This window comes from Pteropus alecto, unplaced genomic scaffold (assembly GCF_000325575.1).
Source record: "Pteropus alecto unplaced genomic scaffold, ASM32557v1 scaffold88, whole genome shotgun sequence".
Classification (NCBI taxonomy): Eukaryota; Metazoa; Chordata; class Mammalia; order Chiroptera; family Pteropodidae; genus Pteropus; species Pteropus alecto.
The window spans coordinates 6,694,016-6,720,442 of record NW_006494611.1 but is presented as its reverse complement, the minus strand read 5'-3'; the positions used below and the strand labels follow the sequence as shown (position 1 = coordinate 6,720,442).

The following is a 26,427-nucleotide window of genomic DNA, read 5'->3' as shown; positions in this document are numbered from 1 at the left end:
TGCTATATACATTAAAAGAGTTTACTCTCATCATTCTGAAAATGGAATGCTTGTTTGAAAGCAGACATTCTTTAAGCTGTTGAATGAGCAACCAAGGGTTTCTCGTCTCCATAAAAGGAACTGAAAGTTGATGTGTGCATAAAGCCCAGTCATTCCTATCACACACACATACACAAAGGACTTATGCTTGAAAAGAGTCTTGTGTGGTTCATGGGGTTGGAAAAGTTCGTCTAATTAAACCCTCTGTAACTCATAAGGACTGAATGGATGGGTCTCATCCCATAAGAAAAAAGAGAAAAGGGGACTAGAGTAGCCCCAGGCTCTTATCTATCTGGGTCCCAATGTTTATATTTTTGTTTAGTTTCCTTTGTTTGTTTTATTTTGTTTAGCTGTTGTTATTTGGGGGATTTGTTGTTTATTTGTTTTTGCTATTGCCTTTACATTTCCCTGAATTAGTGGATAAGAAAAAAATGAACAAAAGATTTAAGTGTGAAAACTCATTCAAAACCTCTATGCAAGCCCCTCCTTTGACAAACAGCCTCTCATCTTCTGCTTGAAAAGTCACAATGACTGAGAGTGTATTCATTTAGTCCAGATGCCTGAACCATCTTTATAACCGGCAGCTCTTTCCATTACAAGAAGGCAGTCTGAACTAGCTATAAGGCTTAACAGGCAAAGAAAAGAAACTGGAAAATTCTTACTAAGGTAGAAATGACTGAAATTAGAACTTTTCTTAAAAATAGCTTTGATAGAGGGTGGAGGGGGGAGATGTAAAAGGATTTGGGCATAGAGGAAGACCAAAAAGAACACAAAAAGAACTACCTTTTAAAGAGGAGAAATGGGTTCCAAGTACAAAGGAAGAAAATCTGAAAGCAAAAACAAGCAAATATGATTATTTGAAATTCCATGTACACAGGACACATCCCTCATTGTTCTCTTTAATATAAATGGATACAACAAAACAAAGGAGAAATACAAAACTAACTGCCAGACAGTTCTTATCAACACTTGGAGCTTCCTATTAGGTTTAGAGCTAGGTGCAAAACTTGGGACTTTGGGACACAGCTGTTCATATTTATATGAAAACTCTTGGTTTTGCCAATAATCCTATTTTATGTTAAATCAAGCACAGAACATTGTGCTAAGCCTCAATGCAGATCACACAATCTGATTCATCTTTGGACAATTGATACCTACAGGTCTTTGTAATCACTAAATATAACATTCAACAAACAACAAAAACAACAAAAGTTGTTTCTATACAGATAAAACCAAGCAATTAAAATATGCACTATTAAAGAAAATATTGATTCTATTATCTGAGAATTCAGAAACAGCCACCACTTGATTTTGAAAGAGCACATTTGTACATTCTTTCTTATAAATGAAATGCACTGTAGAAACAAAATAGGTGTTTACTTCTTATTTGACCTTCAGAATTTAAGTACACATCTGTCTTAATCAAGGAGACTTTTCACTTTCCTATGTCAAATTTTACTCTGTGCATAGGAGGTGGGCAGTGAGGAATGAAATGTAGATTGGTAAAAGTGAATAAATGAATATCTTGAATTATAGACTTTTTATTTATTTTCAATGCAGAAGTGATAGAGATATAGATAGTATAAAAATAAAGGCAGAGACTACCAAAAAAAAAAGACCTTTACCAATAGTTAGTATTTGTAAACAGAGGAGGGACAATAATGTCTATTGAAAATCCACTATGTACTGGGGACTTTGCTAAGAATTTTACAATGTTATCTCATTTACTCCTCATAACAACTCCTCAGGTACATATCATTACCTCCAATTTATAGGTGAAGAAACAAATGCTTAGAAATTGTTAGGTTGGTTTTCAAAAGTTTATTTTCATTCAATTCTTGGAACCCATTTGAAATAAAAATATAATAGTGGTCAATAACGTGGACTTACAGGTGATCTGGTTCTACGTTCCATTGATTGAGGGATGTGTTCTGCTGGCCTCAATGGTTAACCATTCAAGTGCTGCCCCCTTGAAACTTAAGCAAATAAGATGCCCTGGCCATTGGTGAAGGATTAAATGCTTCTTCACACAAGGTATAGGAATTACTGAGCTTTACCTTTAGTGACCATGTTACTAAGCCAGAAAACTCACTGAACCAATTAAGCATCTGAAATTGAGTTCTAATTTCATTAAATATTTACTATTACGGATTCTATAGCAGAAAGGAGGTGACTCTTTTCCTTAACATGTGAATATTTTACTTATCACTGTAAAAACCATGGTATTCTAATATTTTCCTGGTGGGTGAAGAAAAGGTCACACAGACACTAGAGTTTCAGGTCAGGACAGAAAGACAATCATCTTCATGAGGTTATTTGCAATGAGAGCCCTTATGGCTCAGATAAGGCTTGAGTGTGAATGGAAAAGTTAGTAAAGTGATATGGACTTAAGTATTAGCCTTGGTTTTCATCCTAACTCTGGACAGGTGGTCTGTCTTCTCTATGCTGAATGATTTCCTAGTTTTGCTGCTCATATTATTGTATACAAGATAAAATTCAAACTGTATATGTTGACTTCATTGATCCTCTTTCTAACTTTCCTTTTCACTGTATGCAGAATGGGATGTTTAATAGCCTAATATGGTTAGAGGGAGGATACTTGTAAGAGATTGAAACTGGAGAGTTAAGTTAAAAGGACTTATACAATAAACCTTGAGAGCAATGATGGGGGCCTGACCTGAGGTAGTTATAGCAATGGTTGAAGGAAGCGACTAGCCTGGAAAATAGTTGGTCATCCCCGATAGCCATCGGGTACCATAAAAAGAAATTCTTCCACAGGTCAATCTCCTGTTCTGTTATCATGGTGTCAGGAAACATGCTAGATTTCCACTGCCCTTCACTGAGCCATATCTACTCACTCTGTCAAGAGCCAGAAGCCTTGAATTTTCTCTCCAGAAGTCTTGGCTATGTGGCCTTTCAAGTCTTCCATGGCAGTCTCAATGGCCCCTGGCTGAGTGGGAAAAAGAAAATACCTAGTTAAGAGAAGACTGAGTCATTTTTGTGCTTGCGATTAATTATTACATCCCTGCAGCTCCTCCAGAAAGCTGAGAAGGAAAGATTGTTCTTGCATTTGCCTGTTTGTTCCAGGCACAATCTGCCAAAGAGCTTAGCCTTGAACTCTGGTATTTACTAAGATGTTCTCCCTGGGTGGGGCAGAAGTGACCTACATCCTGTCTTCTGTAATCTTACTCACACTTTCTCATAGAAATGAAGACAGCCATTTTCAGAGGACCAGTTTTTCTAAACGAATATGTTTATCAGGAAGTTCAAAGCATTTAGCAATATATACACTATTAAAATCAAACCTCTCTCTCTTCAAAGACCACATGACAATAAAACACAAAAGAGAAATCTTTTTCCAATATTCTGGCCATAATTTTAGCTGAACTTTTTCATCTTCTTACTTTTCTTCACCCTTCTCCAAGCAGGTGTTAGTACTTATGGGCCTACCTCTAGCTTAAAAATTGATTAATCCCTGTGCTAATAAGAGATTCATAGAAACTCTAGCTTAGTAATTTTTTAAACTTCAGTGCACATCAGAATCACCTGAAGTGTGTTTTAAAACACAGATGTCTAAGTACTGTCCCCAGAGTTTCTGGAGCGGGTTTGAGAATTTGCATTTCTGACAAATCCCAGGTGATGCTTTTGGTGAGGGACTCTACCATGAGAACCATTGCTCTCTAGACAGTTATTCTCAAGCTTGGCTACACATCAGAGTCACCAAGTAGGCTTTAAAAAAAAAAATCCTAACATGCAGGCTGTGTACTAGGACAATTACATTTGATACTCAGTGGATTGGACCCACATATCAGTAAGTCAGGATTTTTAAAAGCATTTCAGATGACTCCAATGTGTAGTCAAGGTTGAGAATGACTATAGCCTAGGGCTTATTTAGTGTAAGCCATTTCATTTTATAGGTGTAGAAACAGGGATCATTACGGGAAAGTAACTTGTCAAGTTCACTAAGCTAAGAACTGGCAGAGACAAGAAACCCAAACCTTCCATTTCCAGGCCTACAATGCAGTGCTGGCCTCATTCCCATGCCTGGGCTACTGACACATAGCTTGCAAGTTCTCATATATTCTCTATATAATAGGGCTTTAATGCTAAGCACCTAAACTTCTCTAAATATTAACAATCCTAATCCTTTCAGCCTGAGACCTTTCTCTTATAAAAGGAAAAAGGGACACTAGCCTAGTCAAGAACCATTCAATTTCCTTCCAAAGGTAGGGTGGTGGTAGAATTTCGGTTTCCTTATTTTCTCCGTCTATGATAAAAAGCTTTGAAACATTTTGGCTATGGAGTCCACCAGTCAAGAAAAATCTTATACAGGATTCCATACAGGAAAAACAGGAACAGAATGGGGCTGCTTCAGATACGCAGTAGTCAAGGTGCAGAGCTTTATCTACTCAATTCTCTCCTCTCCTCCAATTTACTGCACATAGCCAGAGTTAGCCGGGAAATGGACAGATCAACTCCTAAACAGAGTAGGAGGACGTGGGTTTGTATTCCAGTTCTATCATGAATGAATTTTGTGACTTACAGCCAATTATCTGGTTTTCCTTGGCCTCTATTTCCTTGTCTATAAAACAACTGAATAAACTAAACCAAAACTTTCTAAGCCAACCCGATGATCAAAACCTCCTGTAAATCTTTTAGAAAATATAATCATAGAAATTACATCAGGAGATTCTGATTCTATCATTTTAACAAGTTTTCTGTTGAATTAGATGGTCAGCCAGTGGAATAAATGATTTTGACTCTCTTGTCATCACACGCCACTGGTTGAATGGTTGTTAGAAAGCTAATATTGCACCCCATGCTGCTGAAACTGTGTTATGAAATCAGTAAGTTCCGGGACATTAATCAAATATGCCTCGAGCTCTCACTGACAGAGGAGGTTGTTCCACCATCCTACTGGAAGGACTGGACTACCATGCAGGGAACTTTTCTATGATCCCATGACAATTCTCCCATCACCCAATCTCAGCTTCCCAGGATGCAGCCTGATTCTATCAGGACCCCTAGTCAAAGTCTCTGAAAAATAATACTTTCTGTGATGATTCATCTTCAGTATTTTTCCTGTCTCTCTTCCTATGTTCATATAATATCTGTCACAGTTAATATAATTTGGCAGTGAAACTAATACTTTTCAGGAGAAAAAATCATAAATGGAATTGAAAAATAATTAAATAATTCTAAAATAAGCATTTTGTTGAATGTTTTTCTGCCAGGCACTTTGCCAAAAATATTTGAAGATGAATACAATAATGTAGAATTTTTCAAAACCTTACCATCTTCTCTATATAAAGCAATTGGCAAAATCTATTAAAGTGATCTATCCTTTGATTCTCATACTCCACCTCTGTGAAGTTATATTATAGATATTCTTGCATATATACAAAATGACATATGAATAAAGTATTCATTGAAGCCTTGTTTGTGGAGAGCAAAAATTTTGAAACAAATCAATATCTATTAATAGGAGACTAGATGTATTTTGGGACACAACTATACAATGAAATATGATCAATATAGTTTAAAATGAGGAAACTTACATTAACTTGGAAAGTTTTCAAAATATATTATTAAGTGAAAGGAAAAAAATGTTCAGAAGAGAGGGTAAATATGCCACCTTTTATATAAAAGGAGAAGAATGGATAAGAATAAATATTTGTGTTTGCTTGTCTATGTCTAAAATAACTCTAAAAGAATATAAGAAACTGTTGCCAATGGCTCCCTAAGGGTGGGGAAGAAACATGATGGATGAGAACAATAAATGGAGGTGGTGTTTTACTGTACACCTTTTCAAAATTTAAATGGTAAAATTAAAGTGTGTTCTCTATCAAATGGTTTGGAAGTCTCTGGAGTTCTGTCAATGTCCTCACTGGCTGTGATGTTATTTCTTCAGTAGAAACATCGGTCACACCCTGGTGGAACAGTTACACATTATACTCCAGTGAAATATTTTACTCTCCTCCACTTGTTATTATTGGTACTATAATAAATTAACTTCAGCCATTTAGTGTTTGAAATGAAATAAAAGATATGAACACTTTGACTTGTGTTGAGGACAAGGTATAAATTTCAGCTTTTCTGCTTGTTTGAGACCCATGTTAAGTCATTTTGTAATTCTTTACATCAGTTTACTCATTTGTTAGGTGGATAAAATAATATTATTTGTAACTGAGCTGTTGGGACCCTGAACAATGAAAGATTTGGTAACCCTGAACAATGAAAGATTTTATTTTCATTCTTATTGATAATATAAATAGAAAGGAAGAGGAAGTAGTCGTACCAGGGTTTGGGGATCAAATGATTACTGCACTGGAATAATTAGTTCTGAGACTCATTACAGTGTAATAGGAAATAATGACAAAATAATATTTACTTATCACATGATACAAGAAAGCTTAGAAAGGTTATATATATTAAATTTTAAGAAAAAATCATTTGAAGGATGCTTATTTTTAAGTCATTGTATAGCACAATGGGCAATATCTTCTCTAATAGACTAGTACTGAATATTTTCAGTCAAAACAAGCCTATCGAAAGTTTCAAAGACATAAGTCTTCATTTCCTTTTCTTTCCTTGAACTAGACTAGCCTGGGGCCAGCTGTTATACAAACAATACTCGTGTCCGCTTCTAATTTTTTCCCATGTACTAGACTCCTTATCGAGATAGTAAAAGGAAGAGGAAGTATAGGATGGAATGCTCCTATGGACTCAGACACAATATGAGCTGTCTTATGGGTGTCATCATGCCCATATAGGATTGCTTTGTGGTAAATATATAAAGTAAGAAAACTAGCTCTAAATTGTATGTGATTTGTAAAATCCAAGCAAGTTTCTCTGTCCCTGAAAATAAAGAAAATACATCTTATTTCATTATTGTCAAATGTCTGCCCTCAAAAAGAAACATCATCTTTATTATAACCCTCAAGGGATTTTATCGTAAGGAGGAGAATCAAGAAAACTTTTGCCCAGTGAGATATATAATTTCTAGACCAGAAAGAAGCTCACACAGACAGTAATAATACAAATAATATATTTAGTTGTTCCCAATGCAAGAGCAAGACACAGGGAACCCTATAGTAAGAGAGGAGAGAAAGGCAAAGGGTATGAAAGCCAAATTAGTGTCATGAAAGCAACGACATCTTGCTACACAATGGGAAGTCCCAAACCTGCTTATTAAAGTCTCGTTGCTCACAATAGAACATAGGCTATAAAAAGGCCATGGGGAACCATTAATTAAATATTAAAAGATCAAATAGTTTCGGTCCCATTAATTTGTATGTAATTTACATTCTCAAGTATAAATTTAGAGATAATTCCTCATCCCTAATCGCTTTCAAATTTCTGATAAGGTATCTGCAAATATAGAGTCCTACAGGGAGTTTAAAAATATCTTTCCCCATGTGGATTAAGTATTGTTTCTTTCATAAGAAGTTGCTTTTGAATATGTCTCCACAATAAAGTGATTATCATAATATACCTCGAATTATTAGCCTTGAGGGGTACTTTTGTTCAGAGAAGGCACTAGGCCATTTTTAGATATGGCTAAGCAATAATAGAAAATGAACTAAAACAGGAGGAAAAGGTTATCCAAGTGGACTGACAGCAAGTGGTTCAGACCTTCATTACTGTGGCCTCTCAGTCATTGCCCAAGGTCAGAGTCAGTGGAGGAGTGGTGGAAAGTGAAAGGAGTCCAGTCTCACTGGCCCCTAAGTTTCCAGTTGACCTTGGACAAGTCAAATCTTCTTTATGTGTTTCAGGGGTTGGATTAGGTATCTCTGAGGCCCTTTCTGAATCTGAGTAAAAATGTTGCTAAGCTATATCAGAAGGGCACATTTTTAGTAAATAAAAAATAGGCTGGAAGCCTGAGGAAAGGAAGCAACATCTCAAAGTGACCATAAAAGGTTTGAAGGACCCCATCAACTTCTTTTATAATCTGGTATTCAGAGGTGTGACCTAATGCATGAGGTTATGATGCTAAAAAATGTCTCTTGTTTGTCCTGAGTTAATTTATACTTCCATAGCAGTCACATTTTTGCATATCTAGCTTGAAACTCATATAATCGATCCTCCTTTTTATTATAGCATCGGGTGTCTACTCTTGGCATCAGAGACATTGAATACCATTCTGCCACAGCAAGCCAAGAAATAATTTTTCTTTTCTGGTTAAAAGGTATAAACAAGAAACAACCTAAATACCCAGCAAAAGTTAAATTAATTGTAGCCCATTTTCATGGTGGGATATTATGGAGTTATTAAATGTAATGTTATAGAAGTATATTTATTGACATAGGAAATAATATTTTGCATATAATCCCATTTTTGCACACATTGAAAATGCAAAAAAAAAGGTAAGAAGGGATATGCACCAAAGATTTTCTTCACAGCTATATCTCACAACTTAATTTTGCATATTCAATAAAGTTCACATACTTTATAAAACAAACCATATGCTCTATATATGCAAAAACACTCACACAAACACACTCATAGTATAACACCTACCAAGGTACCTTGCACGAAAGAGTCACGGAATATAGGTGATATGAGTATATGTTATCATCAAACACACACATACACATACCTACCACACACATTGAGTTGCTTTAGTCAAAACTTTATCTTAAGTGAAAATATATTTTAAAAGCTACCAAATTAGGTTTCATTGGTTAAAGCTTTATAAAGTCACAAAGTCTTAACCACCATTTAATGGTAAAATTGAGTTGAAAAAAATTTTTTTCAATGAGATGTCCCATGCACACTTGAAAAATGAATTGGTCTCTGTCGCCACTGTTCGCAGCCCCCGATTTGACGCCAAGTGATTGCAGCCTATGAGCTAACCACTACTGTATTGACAAAGATGTTGAACGATTGGGAAGGAAGATCTCTAAGTATGAAGGCGAGTTCAAGATAGAGAAAGGTACTAGAAACCAGTGAAGAACTCTCTACTTGATTCCAATGATAGAAGTTTTAAATATCATTTTTTTAAATCTAGATATACAAACTTGGTCCTCATTACCCATCCAACCATTTCTCAGCTCCAATGCACAGAAAAGAGAGTTCAGCTCCAGACTGTAGCTAGTTTGGGGATTTAAAAGTTCCTGCTCCCACACTGCAATACCCACATCCCGATATAGACCCCTGAGGTTCAGATTATTCTCAGCAAGCATTTCCACTCCATCACCCATGTCATTTACAAACATATAACAAATATCCACTCTAGGCTCATTGCTTTATATTCTAGTTGCTCTGATTCTCTCTTCATAGAACATTCATTGAGGTCAGTTTTAGCACGAACATGGGACTGAGGAGCCAAACATCTATGGAGACTGAAGAACTTGTGTCTCCTTGGTACTATGGTCATCAAAACTAGCCCCTTAAATTCTCTGAAATTCAAATCCTTCGCCTGTAAAATTGAGATAAAGATACCCGCTTCACAGTTATTGTAACTAATACTTGAGATAACAAATGTGAAAATACATGGCAAAATATATGGTATATAGAAAGATATTAGGATGTTTTGAAGAGAATACCTTATGTAGCATTTAAGAACACAAATGATTTTACCCGTGTAACGAAGTACTTCCGTGAGATATAAGGCCGGTGATAAGGATTGGGGTAGAGTGTTGATTTGGTCACGCTTGGCTGCCTTGAAATCTGCTTTGGCATTGGGTCCTTGCCTGGGTCCCCCTCATCCACAGACAGTTGGTCAGTCTCTGAGGGTTGGTCATCTCCCTCTTGCTTCAGAGAAACAGGCTGGAATCCTTCAAAACTCCCAATTGTTGACATTTCTTTAGCCTAAAACAAGGGAAAAAACAAACTTGTCAATAGAAAAAAAAAAATTCACTTGTGTCCTGGCTCTGGCAAATAGGCTACATGAGTAAATGATGTTCTTGAAACTGTTAAACCTTCCACATATTAACTAAACAAGGGTAGCATCCAGTCAAGATGGCAGAGTAGGTAAATGCTGTTCTTGCCTCCTCTCACGATTACATCAAAATTACAACTAAATTACAGAATAGCCATCATTGGAAGTTCCCTGAAGTCTAGCTGAACAGAAGTTCTACAACTGAATACAGACAGAAAAGGCCACCTCAAGACTGGTAAGAGAAGCACAGACATGAAATAGGCTAGTCCCCATACCCACATGTTAAGAATAGGGAGAAATATCTCAGCTGCAGAGATCCCCTGGAAAAGCATGGGGGTTCCAGACCCACACTGAGCTCCTCAGTTTATGATTCCAGTGCCAGAAAGAGAAGTCTCCACAACTTCTGGCTGTGAAAAGCAGCAGAGTTTGTGACAGAGTGAGACCAAGGGCTGAGGGGGGGTCACAGATTTTTCTCTTAAAGGGCCCGTATATGAGCTTACTCGCTGACAAACTCACTTGCTCTGAGTTCCAGTGCTGGGGCAGCAGTTTGAAAGGCGCCTGGGACATATGGGGAGGAAATGAATTGCCTGGCTTCAGGGAGAGGTCTGGAGGGGCAGCTCTCTCCCAGACAGAAGTGCTGAAACCTAAACAAGCAGCAATTGTCCTCAGTGTGCCCCCTACTTCTTGCTGAGTGGCCCCCAAGCTCAACAATAATAATAGCTAGCCTTGGTATGTGGCTTGGCCTCTCAAGGCACTTCCAAGCCCAGAATGGGTGATGGCTATCTGCAGATTGCTTGATGGCTCATGCCAGGTGTCTCCAATGGGGCATAGGCTATGGTTGAGCTTGGCCTGTGACAGGTCCCCTCTCAGGAGGCCCTGGCCTGCATGCCAGGTCTGAGCCAGAGTAGCACCCAAAGTCACATCTGAGGATGACATATTCAAAGGGCAGACAGGATAGACACAGAGCCCAGCTAAATGGATCCCACTGTATAGGGCCAGCCCCCACACAACTCTTCCACTGGTTATTGCTAGTCATCATAACCAATCATCCCAAGAGTCAATCCCTCCCATTAATGAGCAAATAGCAACCAAGGCTCAACTATAACTGGAGGACACACACATAACCCATACAAGAGATGTACCTGGATCACCTGACTCAAGTGACCAGGGAAGGGAAGACTATGCCATTGGGATGCATAGCACATCTTCTGTATAAGGTCACTCTACTAAGACTGGGAGACATAGCAGGCCTACCTAAACACAGAAACAAACACAAATACAAAGCCAGAATTGGAAGACAAAGAAACAAGTCCCAAAGGAAAGAACAGAACAAAGCTCCAGACAAAAAGAACTAAACAAAATGGAGACAAGCAGTTTATCAGAAGCAGAGCTCAGAACATTGGTTATAAGGATTCTCAATGAACTTAGGCAAAGAGTTGATGAATTCAGTGTGAACTTTAACAAAGAGATAGAAAACATAAAAAAGAACCAGTCAGAAATGAAGAATAGAATAACTAAAATGAAGAATATCTTAGAGGAAATCAACAGTAGATTAGATGAAGCAAAAGTCTGAATAGCAATTTAGAAGGTAAGATAGCAGAAAACACCCAATCAGAGCAGCAACAAGAAAAAAGAATCCAAAAAAAAAAATGAGGATAATTTAAGGGGCCTCTGGGAAAACATCAAGCTAAACAATATTTGCATCATAGGGGTACCAGAAGTAGAATGAACACAAGGAATTCAAAACTTATTTGAAGAAATAATGAAGGAAAATTTACCTAATCTGGTGAAAGAAATAGGCATACAAGCCCAGGAAGTGCAGAGAGTACCAAACAAGTTGAACTCAAAGAGGCCCACACCAAGACACATAATAATTAAAATGCCAAAGGTTAAAGAGAAAAAGAGAATCTTAAAAGCAGCAAGAGAAAATCAGTTAGTTACCTACAAGGAAGCTCCCATAAGATAGTCAGCTGATTTCTCAATAGAAATTTTGCAGGCCAGAAGAGGTTGGCATGAAATATTTAAAGTGAGGAAAAGGAAAGACTTATGACCAAGATTACTGTACCCAGCAAAACTATCATTTAGAATTGAAGGACAGATAAAGAGCTTCCCAGACAAGAAAAAGCTAAAGGAGTTCATCATCATCAAACCAGTATTATAGTAAATGTTAGAAGTACAGTTAAAGAAGGAGAAAAAAGAAAAAAGGAAAAAAATATATGAATAGTAAAATGGCAATAACTAGGTATCTAGCAACAATTACTTTAAATGTAAATGGATTAAAGGCTCCAATTAAAAGAGTGTGTCTGAATTGATAAGAAAACAAGACCCTTACATATGCTGCCTACAAAAGACTCACTTCAGATCGAAAGACACACACAGGCTGAAAGTAAATGGATGAAAAAAAAGATGTTTCATGAAAATGGAAGCAAACAAACAAAAAGCTGGGGTAACAATACTTATACTAGACAAAATAGACTTTAAAGCAAAAGCTATAACAAGAGACAAGAAAGAACTCGGTAATTCCACTTTTGGGTATTTATTTAAACAAATCCAAAACACTTCTTCAAAGAGAAATGTGAATCTAGAGGTTCATTGTAGCATTATTTATAGTAGCCAAGATATGGAGGATACCTGAGTGTCCATCAGTGGATGAATTTATAGAGAAGAGATGATGTATATATACAATGAAATATTACTCAACCATAAAAAGAATTAAATCTTGCCATCTGCAACAACATGGATGATCCTAGAAAGTATTATGCTGAGTAGAGTAAGTCAGACAGAGCAAGACAAATGTCATATATGGAATCTAGAGAACCAGCTAAAGAAACAAATAACAGAATCAAGCTCATAGATACAGAGAGTATTTTGATGGTTGTCAGATTGGGGGCTTGGGGGATAGATGAAGGAGCAAGGGGATTAAGAAGTACAAATTTGTAGTTACAACATAGCCATGGGGATGTAGAGTATAGCATGGGGAATATCATCAGTGCTATTATAATAACTATGTATGATGTCAGATAGGTACTGTATTTATCAGAATGATCACTTCATAAGTTATATAAATGTCTAATCACTGTGTTATACACCTAAAACTAATATACTATTGTATGTCAACTATAATGAAAAATATATATATATAATTTTTAAAAAAAATAAACAGGGGCACTGATGGATGCAATTTGATTACACAGACTCCACAATCCTGCAGGGCTATTCTCTGGAAAGAGAAAAGGAACCTGCAAATAGTTCTGTTTTTCATCTTTATTCTCAGGAGATAGGAAGCTGAACAAGGGAAGAGATTTCATAGCATTTTTGCCTGAAAACACACTGGCCTGAAAGTTTATTTAGGAATTAAAAGCAATGATAATAGTGCAACTTCTTTTGTGTTTCTTGGTTAGTAATAGGGCACAAAAGCACTTAAAATTGAGCATGTTTTTAACTGACACATCACAATTCTAAAAATGTATGCTAAGGAAATAATTTAGACAAATGCTCAAAAACATAATATAAAAAATTATTCATCACTATGTTGTGTCTAATAGCAGAAAAATATACCATTTTATGTCTAATAGCAAAATATTGTACATAGTAGCAACATTAGACACTCACACAACATTGTATCTAATACTAAAAAAAAAAAAAAAAAACAGTGAAACTAAGTACTATCAGTAGGGAATTGGTTAAATAAGATATGTTATACCATGCAATAAAATACAATGTAGTCATTAAAAATGTGAGGGTATATTTTTACCATGAAAAGATGTCCAAAATATATTGTTAATGAGAAAAGTAAGTTATAAAATATTATGAATAATGTTATTCAAATTTGTTAAAATAATTCGGAAGGAAGGAAGGAAGGAAGGAAGGAAGGAAGGAAGGAAGGAAGGAAGGAAGGAAGGAAAGAGGGAGAGAGGGAGGACCTGGACTTATATATGTATATACATGTATGATATGAGAAAGGTTAGAAAAAGTTTAAAAAGTAAAATAAAATATTAGCAGTGGTTATCTGTGGATGATAAGGTTGCAGATAATTTTTTTTTTCTGTTTTCATAAGTCCCTAGATGCTTACAATGATTGTATATGTCCTAAAATAAATAAAAACAGAGTATGTTTATTTCCATTTTGTAAATATAAGGCAACAGAAAACAAAAGGAAACATAAGGCACATGGAACCTTGTAAAAAGTATGCCTAAATCAGTTCTCTATTTTCAATCTGAGGCCACATAGCCATTCCTACAGTGAGCAAAGCACCAATGCCACGCAGAAGGAGGTTTCTCAGACCCAGCTTCACTGTGTAACTGGGAATGGCATCTTCTTCTCAGGGCTGCCTCAGTGTTCTTAATCAGACAAATTCAATTTCCTTTGTTCTCGTGAAATATCAGAAAGTGAGAAACAGTCCCTATCCCCAGCAAGTTTACACTCTTGAAATTGAGATTAATTAGAGTATTCAAAAGAAGTAAAAATAGTATGAACATATAATTTGTTGCTTAAACCTGGACACTTTTAAGCATGAAAAGGGTGCTATTAACAATTATGCCAGGGTGATGGGAGTAAACTGGGATTGTCTCAGGCAAATGTGGACATATACATTCACCCTGAGGGATATTGGAGAAAACAGTTGGTTAGGAGAACTCAAGAGTGAAGAGTCCTCTGCGATCACATTGCAGGTTATCTCATCGGATTCTCCCAGCAAGCCTAGAAGGATGATGTCAACTCTATGTCTCTGGGGATCACAGAGTTGGTGGGGCCAATGCAGAGTCACTTGAATAGTTAGGGCAGCACCTGGCTCCCACCAGGACTCCCAGCCATGCTTTGAGTCCAGCACATCACTGTGATGCACACTATCTTACAATAGGATGGGATTCACTGAATTTGCATGTAATTTTTTTAAAGTGTACAAAAGGCAGAAGAGATTGGCCTGTGAGAAATACAATGTACACATGCAGAGAAGTAGGAGAAATTTAGTGTGTGTGTGAGAGAGAGAGAGAGACAGACAGACAGACAGACAGACAGAGACAGAGACAGAGACAGACAGAGAAATATCAAGATATCAGTGAGACACTTTGGCCTCCCTGGCAGTTACATGCTCTATTTATGCAGGTCTGCCGCCTCTATTACAGTGGGTGTTGGAAGGAAGTAATTTCTAGAGTTCCCTGTAACCTGTGAAGGAAGGTTTGTGCCTTTGGGGAAGGAAAGCTGCTTCTGTATTTGCTGCACTCTGTGAATACCCGCCTAAAAACAGACATCTGAGAAAGGCTTCTGTGCCTGGAAAACAGAGGGAGGATTTAATTAGCACCACTTCCTCTCCCTCAGGCTGTCTTCTCTGGAAACACTTGGAGAATAAAAGCAGAGCACTGCAAGACTGAGCTGTTTGAGATCCAGTTCCAGTAAAATTCTTACAGCCATAACTAATGAGAAAACGGAGTCTATCCACCTCAATCCAGAATGATTCCAGCACTGTTCCAGCCACAGGGACATCTTCACAAGACCTTTTAACTTTTGTAATAACCTCTTCGATATCAGAGGAGCACCATGCATCTAAGCAGACCCTCTATTCACATAAATGTGTTGGTTCGCAAATTCAGGAGCTGCCTATGTGAAATCTGAAACTGGCACCTTACACAAAGGGCAAAGACAGACTGAAGATCAAAGGAACAGACCAAGACTACTCCAGATTGGTATGTGATCGGTTTAAAAAGAAAGGGAAGGTGCAGTATCTAAAAGTCTGTCTTGGGCACCTCACAATTGGTAGGTCTCTATACCCACTGGCCAGAATCTTAACAGTTTATACAGAGGCCTTAACTGGGTTCAGTCACGTATACCATCCAGATGGCCTAACAACACATTGCTCTCTCAACAATACCACGTCCTTGAAAACGGCTCCCACTGCGGGAACAGTAGGCGGAATGTACATTCAAAGGACAAGGAATGGGGCGAGGAGCCCCTATTGCCCAGGTCCGGCTCCAGGGACAACTGGCAGTCACGTCTTCTCGATGTCCTTCTGCAATAAAATGCCAAATGAATACCTAAAGAAGTGCTACCCTTCCTTTGGTCAGACAATAAGAATTCAATATTTCTCAGCTGCCAGCAAATTCAGAGCTAAATTTAATATCATATTTCAGTAAATAACTTATTTCTGGACCCTGATCTAATTATGCCTGCCTCTCTTTATACATGCTTTTATCTATCTCTCTGTGACTTTCTAATACTATTTAACAAGCATATAGGGCATAATTGTAACTAGAGAATTAATCTTTAGTCCAATGCCTTCATTTTGCAAATTTTGGAACACAGAGGTGAGGGACTTACTCAAGGTCACACGGCTAAGTAGAATGAAAGCTCACAATCAGACTCCTGGACTCTAGTTCATTGCATCCAGTTACAGCATTTAGAAGAAAAGCAGAGAAACAGTCATCAAAGTTAATCATCAGTAAACTGGAGACACATTTGCCAAATGTCTGCCCCAGTCAGTTTTGTTTTGCTCTGGGATCAGAGATACAGCTCCCATGAAGCAAGGCTCGTTCCCAGCTTCTCCTGCCTCAGCAGCCCCGCACCCAGTGCTGCAGGCTGAAGCTTTCTCCTTCACCTGGGTCAGGACAACCTATCCATTAGGCACAGGAGGCACAGTGTCTGGGGTCCACAAAACATTTAGGGGCTCAGGAAGTGTTTTAATTTATTTTAAATCAGAAAAAAAAATAAATATTATGGTTGAAAAAAGGTTTTAATTTATCAGAAAAAAAGGGGGAAAATTGCATGGCACTATCACATTTTTCCTTCAATTAAATAAGATAGATAAGATAAAATAGAATAAATAAAATAAAATAAAATACTGAACTATGTAAAGTTATAGAAACTTAAGTTTTAATATTGATATTATGATGGAAAAGTCCACAAAGTCAAAAGAGTTTTGGGCCCAAGAAGTTGTAACATGGCCCTGACTCGAATCCGCATCCTATTACTCATATTTCTTGCTTAATATTTATTCTGGGGCTTCATCCTAAACCATCGGAGATGGAAACTTCCCTCCCACCAATGTTTTCCAATCTCTTTATCATGGTGGATTCTGTTCCGCTACTTACTAGAAGATTTCTGTGCTGTAGACACCTCCTATAACTGGGAGTTGGTTCCTATGCCTTAGTGTTGCATTCAAAGTTATTCAATTATCTTAAGATAATTGTTTTTGCTTTCTTATAATCAGAGAGATCCAACTTAGCCGACCCCCAATAAATATTTTCTACCGGGGAAGTAGATGAATGTCTACCCTAAGGAAGGCTAATCAGCAGCATGGAAAGAGTAGCTGGCTGCACTGAGTGGCCACAGTTCCAGCCAGAGGCAAAGAAAGGAGGAGTTGTGGGATTTTCCCCCCTTCTCACAGGAGTTTTAAAAAGAACAGTTTGGACATAACAAAAAGTATTATAGTTTTGATCAAGAAAACAGGATTGACATTAAACAGAGATACTTGTGACACTCAGGGCTGATTTCATGATGAACTTCTTCTCAAGAGCCATGCCACTCTTCATTTCTCCAGAACTCCTTCCCCCTTTGCCATCCTGTTTTAAGAAGTCTTTCTTGGCTCCTTGCTCTCTCTGCCTCCTTGACGAGCTTGAACAGCAAGTCTCTCATTTGCTTTCTCCATTTTCCGTGTCTATCTCCTGATCATCACTGTAAGTCTCCATGGGATTTTTTTTTTTTTTTAACTCTCTGTAACCTATTGCAGGTACCTGTGATTTGCACATAGCTTTTGGAATATTATCTGCTACCTGAGGGTCTTTACTACTACCTCTCTGGCTCCTTGGGAAGACAGAATGCTTAGTTAGGAAACACTCATCTATCCTAACCTCTACATTTTATAAATGAGAAAACCAAGGCTTAGATGGCTTGCATATCTCCCTTGAACTCTCAATTTAGTTAATTAAAATTTAGTTAAAGACAATAAAGAATGAAGTTACAGCCATCATAGCATTAAAAATATTGTCTCCAGAGAAATATTTGTGGGCAGACCAGGAGCTTAGAAAAGTCCATGCCTGGTTAACAAAAACTGCTACCCTATTGCAGGTGGGGTAGTGCTCGGCTGGGGAGGGAGTGTGGGAGTTAGTTCCTATGGCTTATGTTGCATTCAAAGTTGTCAACTCTGTTTTTCTGATGATGACATCTCTACCCATATGAAGGGGTTAACATTTTCGAGGCACTTCCCCAAAATAAAAATCCACTTTTAATTTTGACATTTTGTAAAGGTAATTTATGTGAATTTATGTGTGCAGCCTTTCCTGAGACTCTCTGTGAGAACAGTTAAGGGATGTGCAGTGGATAAACAACAATATTCTAACACCTTGAAACTCTCCAACAAGCCTCCCTCTGTGCCAGCTGAGATAAGGAAATTGGGAAACAATTCATCGCAATTCCAAATCTTGTACATTAGCGATAATAAGCCAGCAGGGCTGCTCTGTGTGTCTCCAGCTGGGCAAGGCCTGCTGCTCTGTTACTAGTGCTTTTACTCAGCAGAGGGTGAGGGGAGAATATAGGGCCCGGATATATAAATGTGGATCTCTCCTTCCCTCCATCCTGCCCTCACTAGGTGACCCTGAGCAAGTCATTTCCTCTCTCTACACCACAGATTTCTCATCTACAAAATGAGAAGCCAGATTTTATGGTTTGCAAGTTATACTCCAAGAAATTAACCCATTTTAATCAACGGAGATCCATTTATTCCTTTCTGTACTTCTTCTGAGGCTTTCATTTGTTGGCGGGGGGAGGGGGGAGGCAGTGTGAAATGTGTTCAAGTTTGAAAGCTTTTGGTCTAAATTATTCCTAAATTTCTGTCCAACTCAATAACTCCATAGGTTTGATTACCTAGAATACTCTAGATCTAAGCTTATAAGAGGTTGTTCATATATGGTTTCCCTCATCTCATCTTCATTATGTGACTTTAAACAGCACATTAGTTCTGTAACACATGTGATTCAAATACTATGTGGTCAGAGGAAGAGAATTATGATGGCAGTCACCAATTTGGGTGCACACTGTGAAGATTCTGGGGTGTTTTGTCTCTGACTTCCTGCTAATACAAATGAATATCCACCTTGACCTGAGCTGCTAGAGACATCAATAATGGAACATTGGGCACCTCACCCAGGTGAGAGAGGCCAGGGCCAGAGACTTGCTAGAGCATCAATAACTATTCTGGCATTTAAGAAGAAAAAAAATTTAGAGATTAGCAGAGCTCCTCACACAAGATATTACTTTATAGAGTAGTTTCTTCCAAAATATATATAGAAAAAAGAATTGATAAAGACAAGAATATTGACTACAGAAACTCGTGAGACTACAGATATCTTCTGACTCCTTAAGATTAATTTTCTTGCACACTTCCACAAACACTTCCACCACTCACCGTGTAGGGGTTATGATAGCGCTTGGGTTTGTGGCCCTTGTAGCTTTGTCACGCTGTTCTGTAATCAGCGTTCACTTTCTTGACTTTACTCCTGAGCCATGAGCAACTCTGGAACAGAAGCTGTGCTGCATTCATCTTTATAGCTAGCACTTGGCATGGGAATTCTACAGAGTAGGCACTCAGTACAAGTTCTCAAATGGTTGAATAGATGCCTTACATGTTCTCTGTCAGGTCTAAGATCTGAAGGGCAGGATGATGTCTGACCTGTTGTAGTTTTCACGTTACCTCATCCCTCAGACATAAGTGCTTAGTAAATGTGGACAGAGTAATGAAGCTCTGTGTGACGTCTGAATGGAAACATATGTACACACACGCTTATACTCACACAGACACACGCAGAAACTCATGCCACAGTCTTTCATCTACTGAAGCATATAGTCTAGTGGAGGTAATAGAAACATAAATGGATAATTGCAAACTTAAGTGATAGAGCCATAATAGGAGAATGTGCACAAAATACAGTGAAAACAGAAGATAGGAGTAACAGGGTGGAGAGAGGGGGTTGACAGTGTGGTAACTTAGAGGTGTGGAGAAAGGCACCTCAGAGCTGATTGCATATTAGAGTACGGGCAGGGACTTTTCAGACAAAGGTGTGAGCTGTCAAGAGAAGGGTGTGTTCAAAAGATGGCAGCTAATATGGTGTGTGTAACTGAGATGTCACCTGCCTACCTCCAGCCCACACTACTTGAATCACTGATAACACTTGGTTAAAACTATCGCCCTCTTAACAGGATGAAAGTCTGAAATTCTCCTCACACCTCCTCTGTATTCACCACTGTCTGTTGTCACACCTCCATTCTTACTGGGCCGGTTCCCTCATGGTCAAACCAAACGCAGAATCTTGGCTTGGCATTGTAAGGATCCACTTGCCTCAAGAACTTCATGAGAGTAACAACTTCAGTAAAGATTTAGAGAAGCCTTGGAGGGGTGAGTCACACTGTGTACAGTCCGACTTAAAATCACCCATCTATTTCTCTCCCCTGTCTCTTTCCAGGGTAGCAATTTCTTCTTGCTTGTGTGTTTGCTTCTTATTTAAAATACATGTCTATTTTATCCACATGTCCAGGTCTCTCAGATTCGCCCCTTCAACCGCCCAAAGAAATAGAGTTTCCCCTGCAAAGATAAATTCTGGAGGTAGCTATTAATGTAAAGCTATGCGAAGATTTGTGAGTCAGTGGAGAGCTGGCTAGAGATGTGTCTAAAAAAGTAGAAGAAAGTCAACGTGTGAGACCTGCATCAAGTATAGTGACTTATCTCAGGCAGTAGTAGAAGTGTCCTACTTTGTAGGGAAGAGACAGAAAAGTTGTGGCATTTGGGGGAGGAGAACAATTAAGGCTAAATCACCAGCCTCCCTCCTTCTCTCTGAGAGAGAGAGAGAGAGAGAGAGAGAGAGAGAGAGAGAGAGAGGAAACATGCGAGGAACTGAACAGGATAAAAATGATAGTCCTGATAGTCCTGGTGATATACTTCTGGGGGTGCCTATCAGCACTCAAATATCTTCTTCATGTACAAGTGAAAAAGAAAGGAGCAGAGAAATCAAAAGAATCAACACAGACCAACGATTCTGATTGCAGCAGCCTCTTTTCTTCTCTCTCCAGAGTAAACAGGATCCCTGATTTTGAATTTACTGATTCAGAAACTAGATGGTGACAATGCTTAGAAATTAGAACGAGCTTCTTTCCCAGGTATTAGGACCTCCCAGGGGAGTGTGTGGCTTCTGTCCACCAGGGATTACTACTTATCCAGTATTAATCTTGGTACCAGGTGGGAGCACTAGCACACATTCCACAACCAGAAGGTCCTGGCTGGGAGCTTTGTTTAAGGAAATCACACCAGAGCCTGGGTTTCCTGCTTGACCAACTGTGACTTCTCATGTACAGATTTCATGAAATTCAGGGAAAGATATTCATCCACATGCTGATGACACTCTCCCTCAACTCAAAACAAAACAAAACAAAACAAAACAAAACACTACATCCTTTCTTATTTAATGGCATTTTTATTACAAACATTTTCATTGAAGTATGACAGGCACTCAAAAAATCATAAACGTGCAGATCAGTGAAGGATCATAAAATAAACGCACCCATGTAACTATCACATAGGTCCAGAAATACCATATTACTGGCAAGCTTACAGGATTATTTTTCTCAAAGTGAATATTCAGTTGATTTCACATGATAGAATCTGAGAGTGATGTCAGACATTTTAGATATCATTTAACTCAACACCCCTATTTTATAAATAAGAAACCAAATGTCTTGATGGGAGCAGGAAAATGACTTACCTCAGATTACAAAGCAAGTTAGAGGACATACCAGAATTTAAGTCTTCTCTTTCCTATTCTTACTGCCTCAAATTCCTAGGAAGGCTTAGCTGACCTATGGGGCAAGAGAAACCAGCATTTCATGAGGACTTCTTTCTCCAGGAGTCAGACCTCAGCTCTCTCCTATCCCCATAAAGCCAGGCTCTGAGGAGCTGTCGAAGACACAGCTCTAAAGCCTACACACCATCATTTTCCCACTGTCAGAGGCACCTGGTGTACATCTGGCCCATGGTAAAATATTTGTTAAGTGAATTAATGAGGAGACACTTCATGGTATCAACAGCTGTTTTTCAAATTCCTTTCTCTTTTATTTTCATTATCTGACTTTTGGCCTGTGAGATGAACTTCCTCTTTTCTAAAGAGGTTATCACTTGGATAGTGAGGACTGTGTTACATGAAGAATAGTGAGAAAACTGGAGAAATTCAGTTGAGAAGAGAGTAGCCTCCATATTTAAGTTTTGACAGAAGGAAAGAGCACATTTATTCCATTTGATCTTAGAAAGCACAAGGATAATTCTATTTCTTATTTTTCATGACTAAGCTTCTCAAAAAACGGTCCATCCTTGCTGTCTCCACTTAATTTTATCTCAATTACATCTTAATCCACAGAAATCTGCTTTTTAGTCCCAGTATATCTTTGAAATATTCTCGACAAACTCTCGTGATCAAATTCAGTGGATACTTTGCACTCTTTATCTTCCTTGATTTCTTTGGCACTATTGATTGCTGACATTATCCTTCTTGAAATTATTGTTTCTTTATGTTCCTTGGAACTGCAGATTCCCAATTTTCTCTTTACTTCCGTGTTCATGACTTAGAGTTTCCTTCATGGAGACTCTATTTCTCACACACTGATGTTTATCAGAGCAAACTCTGGATTGTCTCATTAAGCAATCTTCTTCATTCTCATTGTTTAACAATAATCTATAAACTCCCACGTCATATCTCCAGTCAGATCTCTCTCCCAAGCCCTGAATCCGCCTATGTAACTGCCTACTAGACGTGTCATTTTAGTTGACCCCCACGTATTCGAGCTCATTATATCCAAAGATGAACTTAATATCTTTTTACTTCCTCCATAAACTTGTTCCTCCTTCTTCATTCCAATCTCAGTGAGCGAGATCACAGCTACATAGTTGCCAGCCTGGAGACCTGCCTGATTCCCTCTTCTTGCCCAATAATAACAAATCAGGCACCTAATCCATCCATAGCTTTTAAGTCCTTAGCATCAACTGGAGTCTCTACTTTACTCCACTTATTGCCACGGCTTTAGTTCATCTCTTGAGGATCGTTACAAAGGCTTTCTAACTGGTCCCTCTCCAATATTACTTTCTTAAATTTTTGGAGCACACAGCAGGAACACTAATCTTCCTAAAATAGAAGTTGGATTGAGTCACTGGTCACTTAAACTTCAATAAATCTCCATTGCATTCCAAATAAAATCTGAACTCCTGAGCATGGTAGGCAAGACCTTCATGAAGTGAACTCCTACTCACCTGTAGAAGTTCATGTCTCACGTTCTCTTCCCTCCCTTTTCTTCGATTGTCTTTGCCTCACCACAGCACTCATACTCTATGCTTCAGCCATACAATCCTACCTTTAGTCCCACAAATCCACCAAGCTCCTTCTCATTTCCTATACTTGTTAACTCCCACTGCCCTTCTTCTCTCAGCCGAGAAAGCAGCTAGTCGCTTCCCTGATCAATCTTGTTTCATGAGTTATATGTCTTCCACTATTTCTCGTTGTCGACTATGCTTATCTTTATGACAGTGCTTATCATATTGTATTATGGCCACCTGTTAGCTTGCCTTAACTTTCACATTCTTCCCACTAGTACATAAGATCTTTATTGATAGGGACAGTTTTGTTTACTGCCGTATCCTTAGCACCAAGTAGAGCACATAAAAAGCATTTGTTATATGTTGGCTGGACAAATGGGTCAGCAATAAATACCTTCACTCCACGGAGTACCCATGACAGAAAATGCAAAGGAGATTTAGCTGAGAGAGTCTATCTCCTCAGGTGTGATGGAACCAGAACTGACAAGAGAAGATTTGAAGCTCTTTCTTCTAAATCAGGCTCCACATTCACCAGATCCCACAAACTTAACATGAATGGCAATTTAGAAATGCAATTTTTCCTGTGCTCTCAAGGTACACGGTTTTTTATCAACCAGTTCCTTAGTCATTTTCTGTGATTCATCTCCAAGAGTCAATCATGAGCTTTATGAGGGAAAAATCCATGCCTTCATTTGTCCTCTCAGGTGCCCACGGAATGCTTAACCTTTTGTGTAACACAGTGAGCTCAGTCACAGCCGATGTCATAGAAGATGTTTGTACCATTAGACAGACAGAACAAGGAAAATCTCACTTCTGCCTGACACTATCCTGAAGGGTAAGTGACAGATATGGGAGCCTTTCCTGAAAGCAGGTCTAGGAATGAAGGGAAGGGAGGAGAGGCTTATCCTGAACCCAAAGGACAATATTCAGGAGCAGGCACTTGAAAGGGATGGAACAAGACCAGAAAGCGCAGGGTCTTAAAAACAAATACTGTTTTATCTTGTTGGTCACCATAACTGAAGGACAATATATATTTTAATAATGAAGCATACATTGAGCTTCTAAAATAAAGAATGAGAAACAAGACACTAAATTGAAAAAAATAATTATACATGAGAAAGTGTATAATCATCCTAAGGCAACTTTAACCCATTTCCACTCTACCCAGATGAGAATTCAGCCTGTTCTACAAGATAGCAAGAGGATTTAGAGAGAGAGAGAGAGAGAGAGAGAGAGAGAGAAAAGAGTGCTGGAGTAAAGGGATATTTCTCAGGAAAATAATGGATACCAGAGCATAAGTATAGAGAAATGGAAATAGTTCTGTCTTAAGAATGACATTCAAATTCATTCTGAGATTATTTTTTTTTAAGTGAACAGTTCAGATTTCCAAAGCATAAAAGAAAAAGTTTATGTTAGCTTGCTGAAGGTTGTTAGATAAGAGACACAGACGAGAAACAATAACATCTGTACAAAAGGCTTTTTCTTTTTCTATGTTTCAGTAACAAAACAAAACAGAAAACAAAAAAGTGTCCAAGAAAGTATAGTTATATGTGCACATAAATACATAAATAAGTCCAGAATGTTAAAGTAAGAATAAATGTATATTTACGTGTGACATGCTACCATGACTGATAAAGCAATGAGCAACATTAGCCAGAACGGATAGTAAACATACTGAGAAAATTAAAATGCTACCCATGATATTCACATTTCTTTGATTCTATGAATGTGTACCTCAAGGCAGGCTAACTGGAGAGGGATAATGTTTGGTTTTGATCAGCCTTTCTGTAATTGTAGGACTTTATTCACAAAGTGATCAAGAAGGAAGTAGGAATATGGACCAGGGAAAGATCAATCAAAACAGTCATTATTATAAAGTGTGGTCAGTAATGCCATCTTCATATATTAAGTGTATAGACATGTTGTAATAATACCACTCAACTTTTTTATCTGTGAAAATGTGCATGTTGATACCTGCCCTGCTTTCTCTACAAGATTTTTTTGTGAAGATCAAATGAAAAAGTTGTGAAAGTACATTGTAAATGATAGAGTACCTTGATCTCGCATCTTTTGAAGAGCCTTTAGTATATTATCATAGAAGAAGGACGTAATTAAATAATATCCGGGCAGAGGCTGTTAGCAGTCCCTGAAAGATGCCAAAGGGAAAGTGCTACTGCCCAAAGTTTTTAGTGAAGGCTGATTTCCATCATGATGAAGTCAAAACTACTGGTGAAATGTGGAGGCTGATAGCAAGGAGAGGTAATGTGTTTAGACTAGGGATGTTTGAGTCTTTCCAAGATGCATGTTCTGCCTAGCCCAGGGGACCTGGTAGAAACTGAAATCCACAGGGCCAGAATATGATGTTGCCCAAGCTACCTGTACACTCACTTCTTGTGTCAATTCCTGCCCCTAGAATATCCCTTCAGAATATAAAGGTGGTGAAAGAACATCCGTGGCTTATATATGTCCTATTTGTGAATGGAGAAATGCAAGTGAATGGATAAGTTTGATTACTCCTTAGAGCTTCTCCTTTGAGATAAGTGTCACTAAAAGTAGATTAGTACACAGTATTACTATTTGACAATATCTCTGCATCTAAGAACTTCAACTATGACACTGTATGGTGTTTAAAGAGATCATTGAAATGTTTGACATGTCTCCACAACATATTTCCTGTTAACTTTCTTTCCGTCTTAATGGGCTGGGGCCAATCTATAATACCCAGCACTATTCCTATTTCGTATTATGTCCACCTAAATAGAAAATGTCAGGCTCCAAGTTCCATTAATGTTTGACTGCAAAACATCTGTAATCCTCCCACTAAAGCCCAGCCAGTGGATAAACTTATAAGAAAATGCTGCAGAGACTTGCTGAAACCAACTCTCCTGTTGGGAGTGACTGAATGTAGAATCTTCAATGTAGGACGGACCTTACATATGCTAGTCCAACGTCATATCCAGTATAGGCATCTCTAAGACTCTTGCTTTGGTTCACTAGTAACGTTACCCATCTAGAGATTTAGATCTCATGATAAAGAAAGGATTAACCAGTACATTGTTAGAAGCTGTATTGGTATATTTGAACATAAGAAATAGAGAGATCATTTAAAATAAGTGATATCTCTAGTTATCTTTTTAACTCATCATCTTCCAGTGACAAATCCAAA

The 26,427-nt window shown here is 38.1% G+C and overlaps 1 protein-coding gene across 1 annotated transcript in view; it reads right to left on the bottom strand.

The window, feature by feature from the left end:
- TPRG1 (tumor protein p63 regulated 1) overlaps window positions 1–26,427 on the bottom strand; it is a 126,302-nt gene that overhangs the window by 88,357 nt on the left and 11,518 nt on the right. The window contains exons 2-3 of the mRNA XM_006925834.1: window positions 9,622–9,852; window positions 2,898–2,989 (exon numbers count right to left, since the gene is read on the bottom strand). Coding sequence (XP_006925896.1) covers window positions 2,898–2,989; window positions 9,622–9,843 — 314 coding nt within the window. The 5' untranslated portion in view covers window positions 9,844–9,852. The remainder of the gene's footprint in view (window positions 1–2,897; window positions 2,990–9,621; window positions 9,853–26,427) is intronic.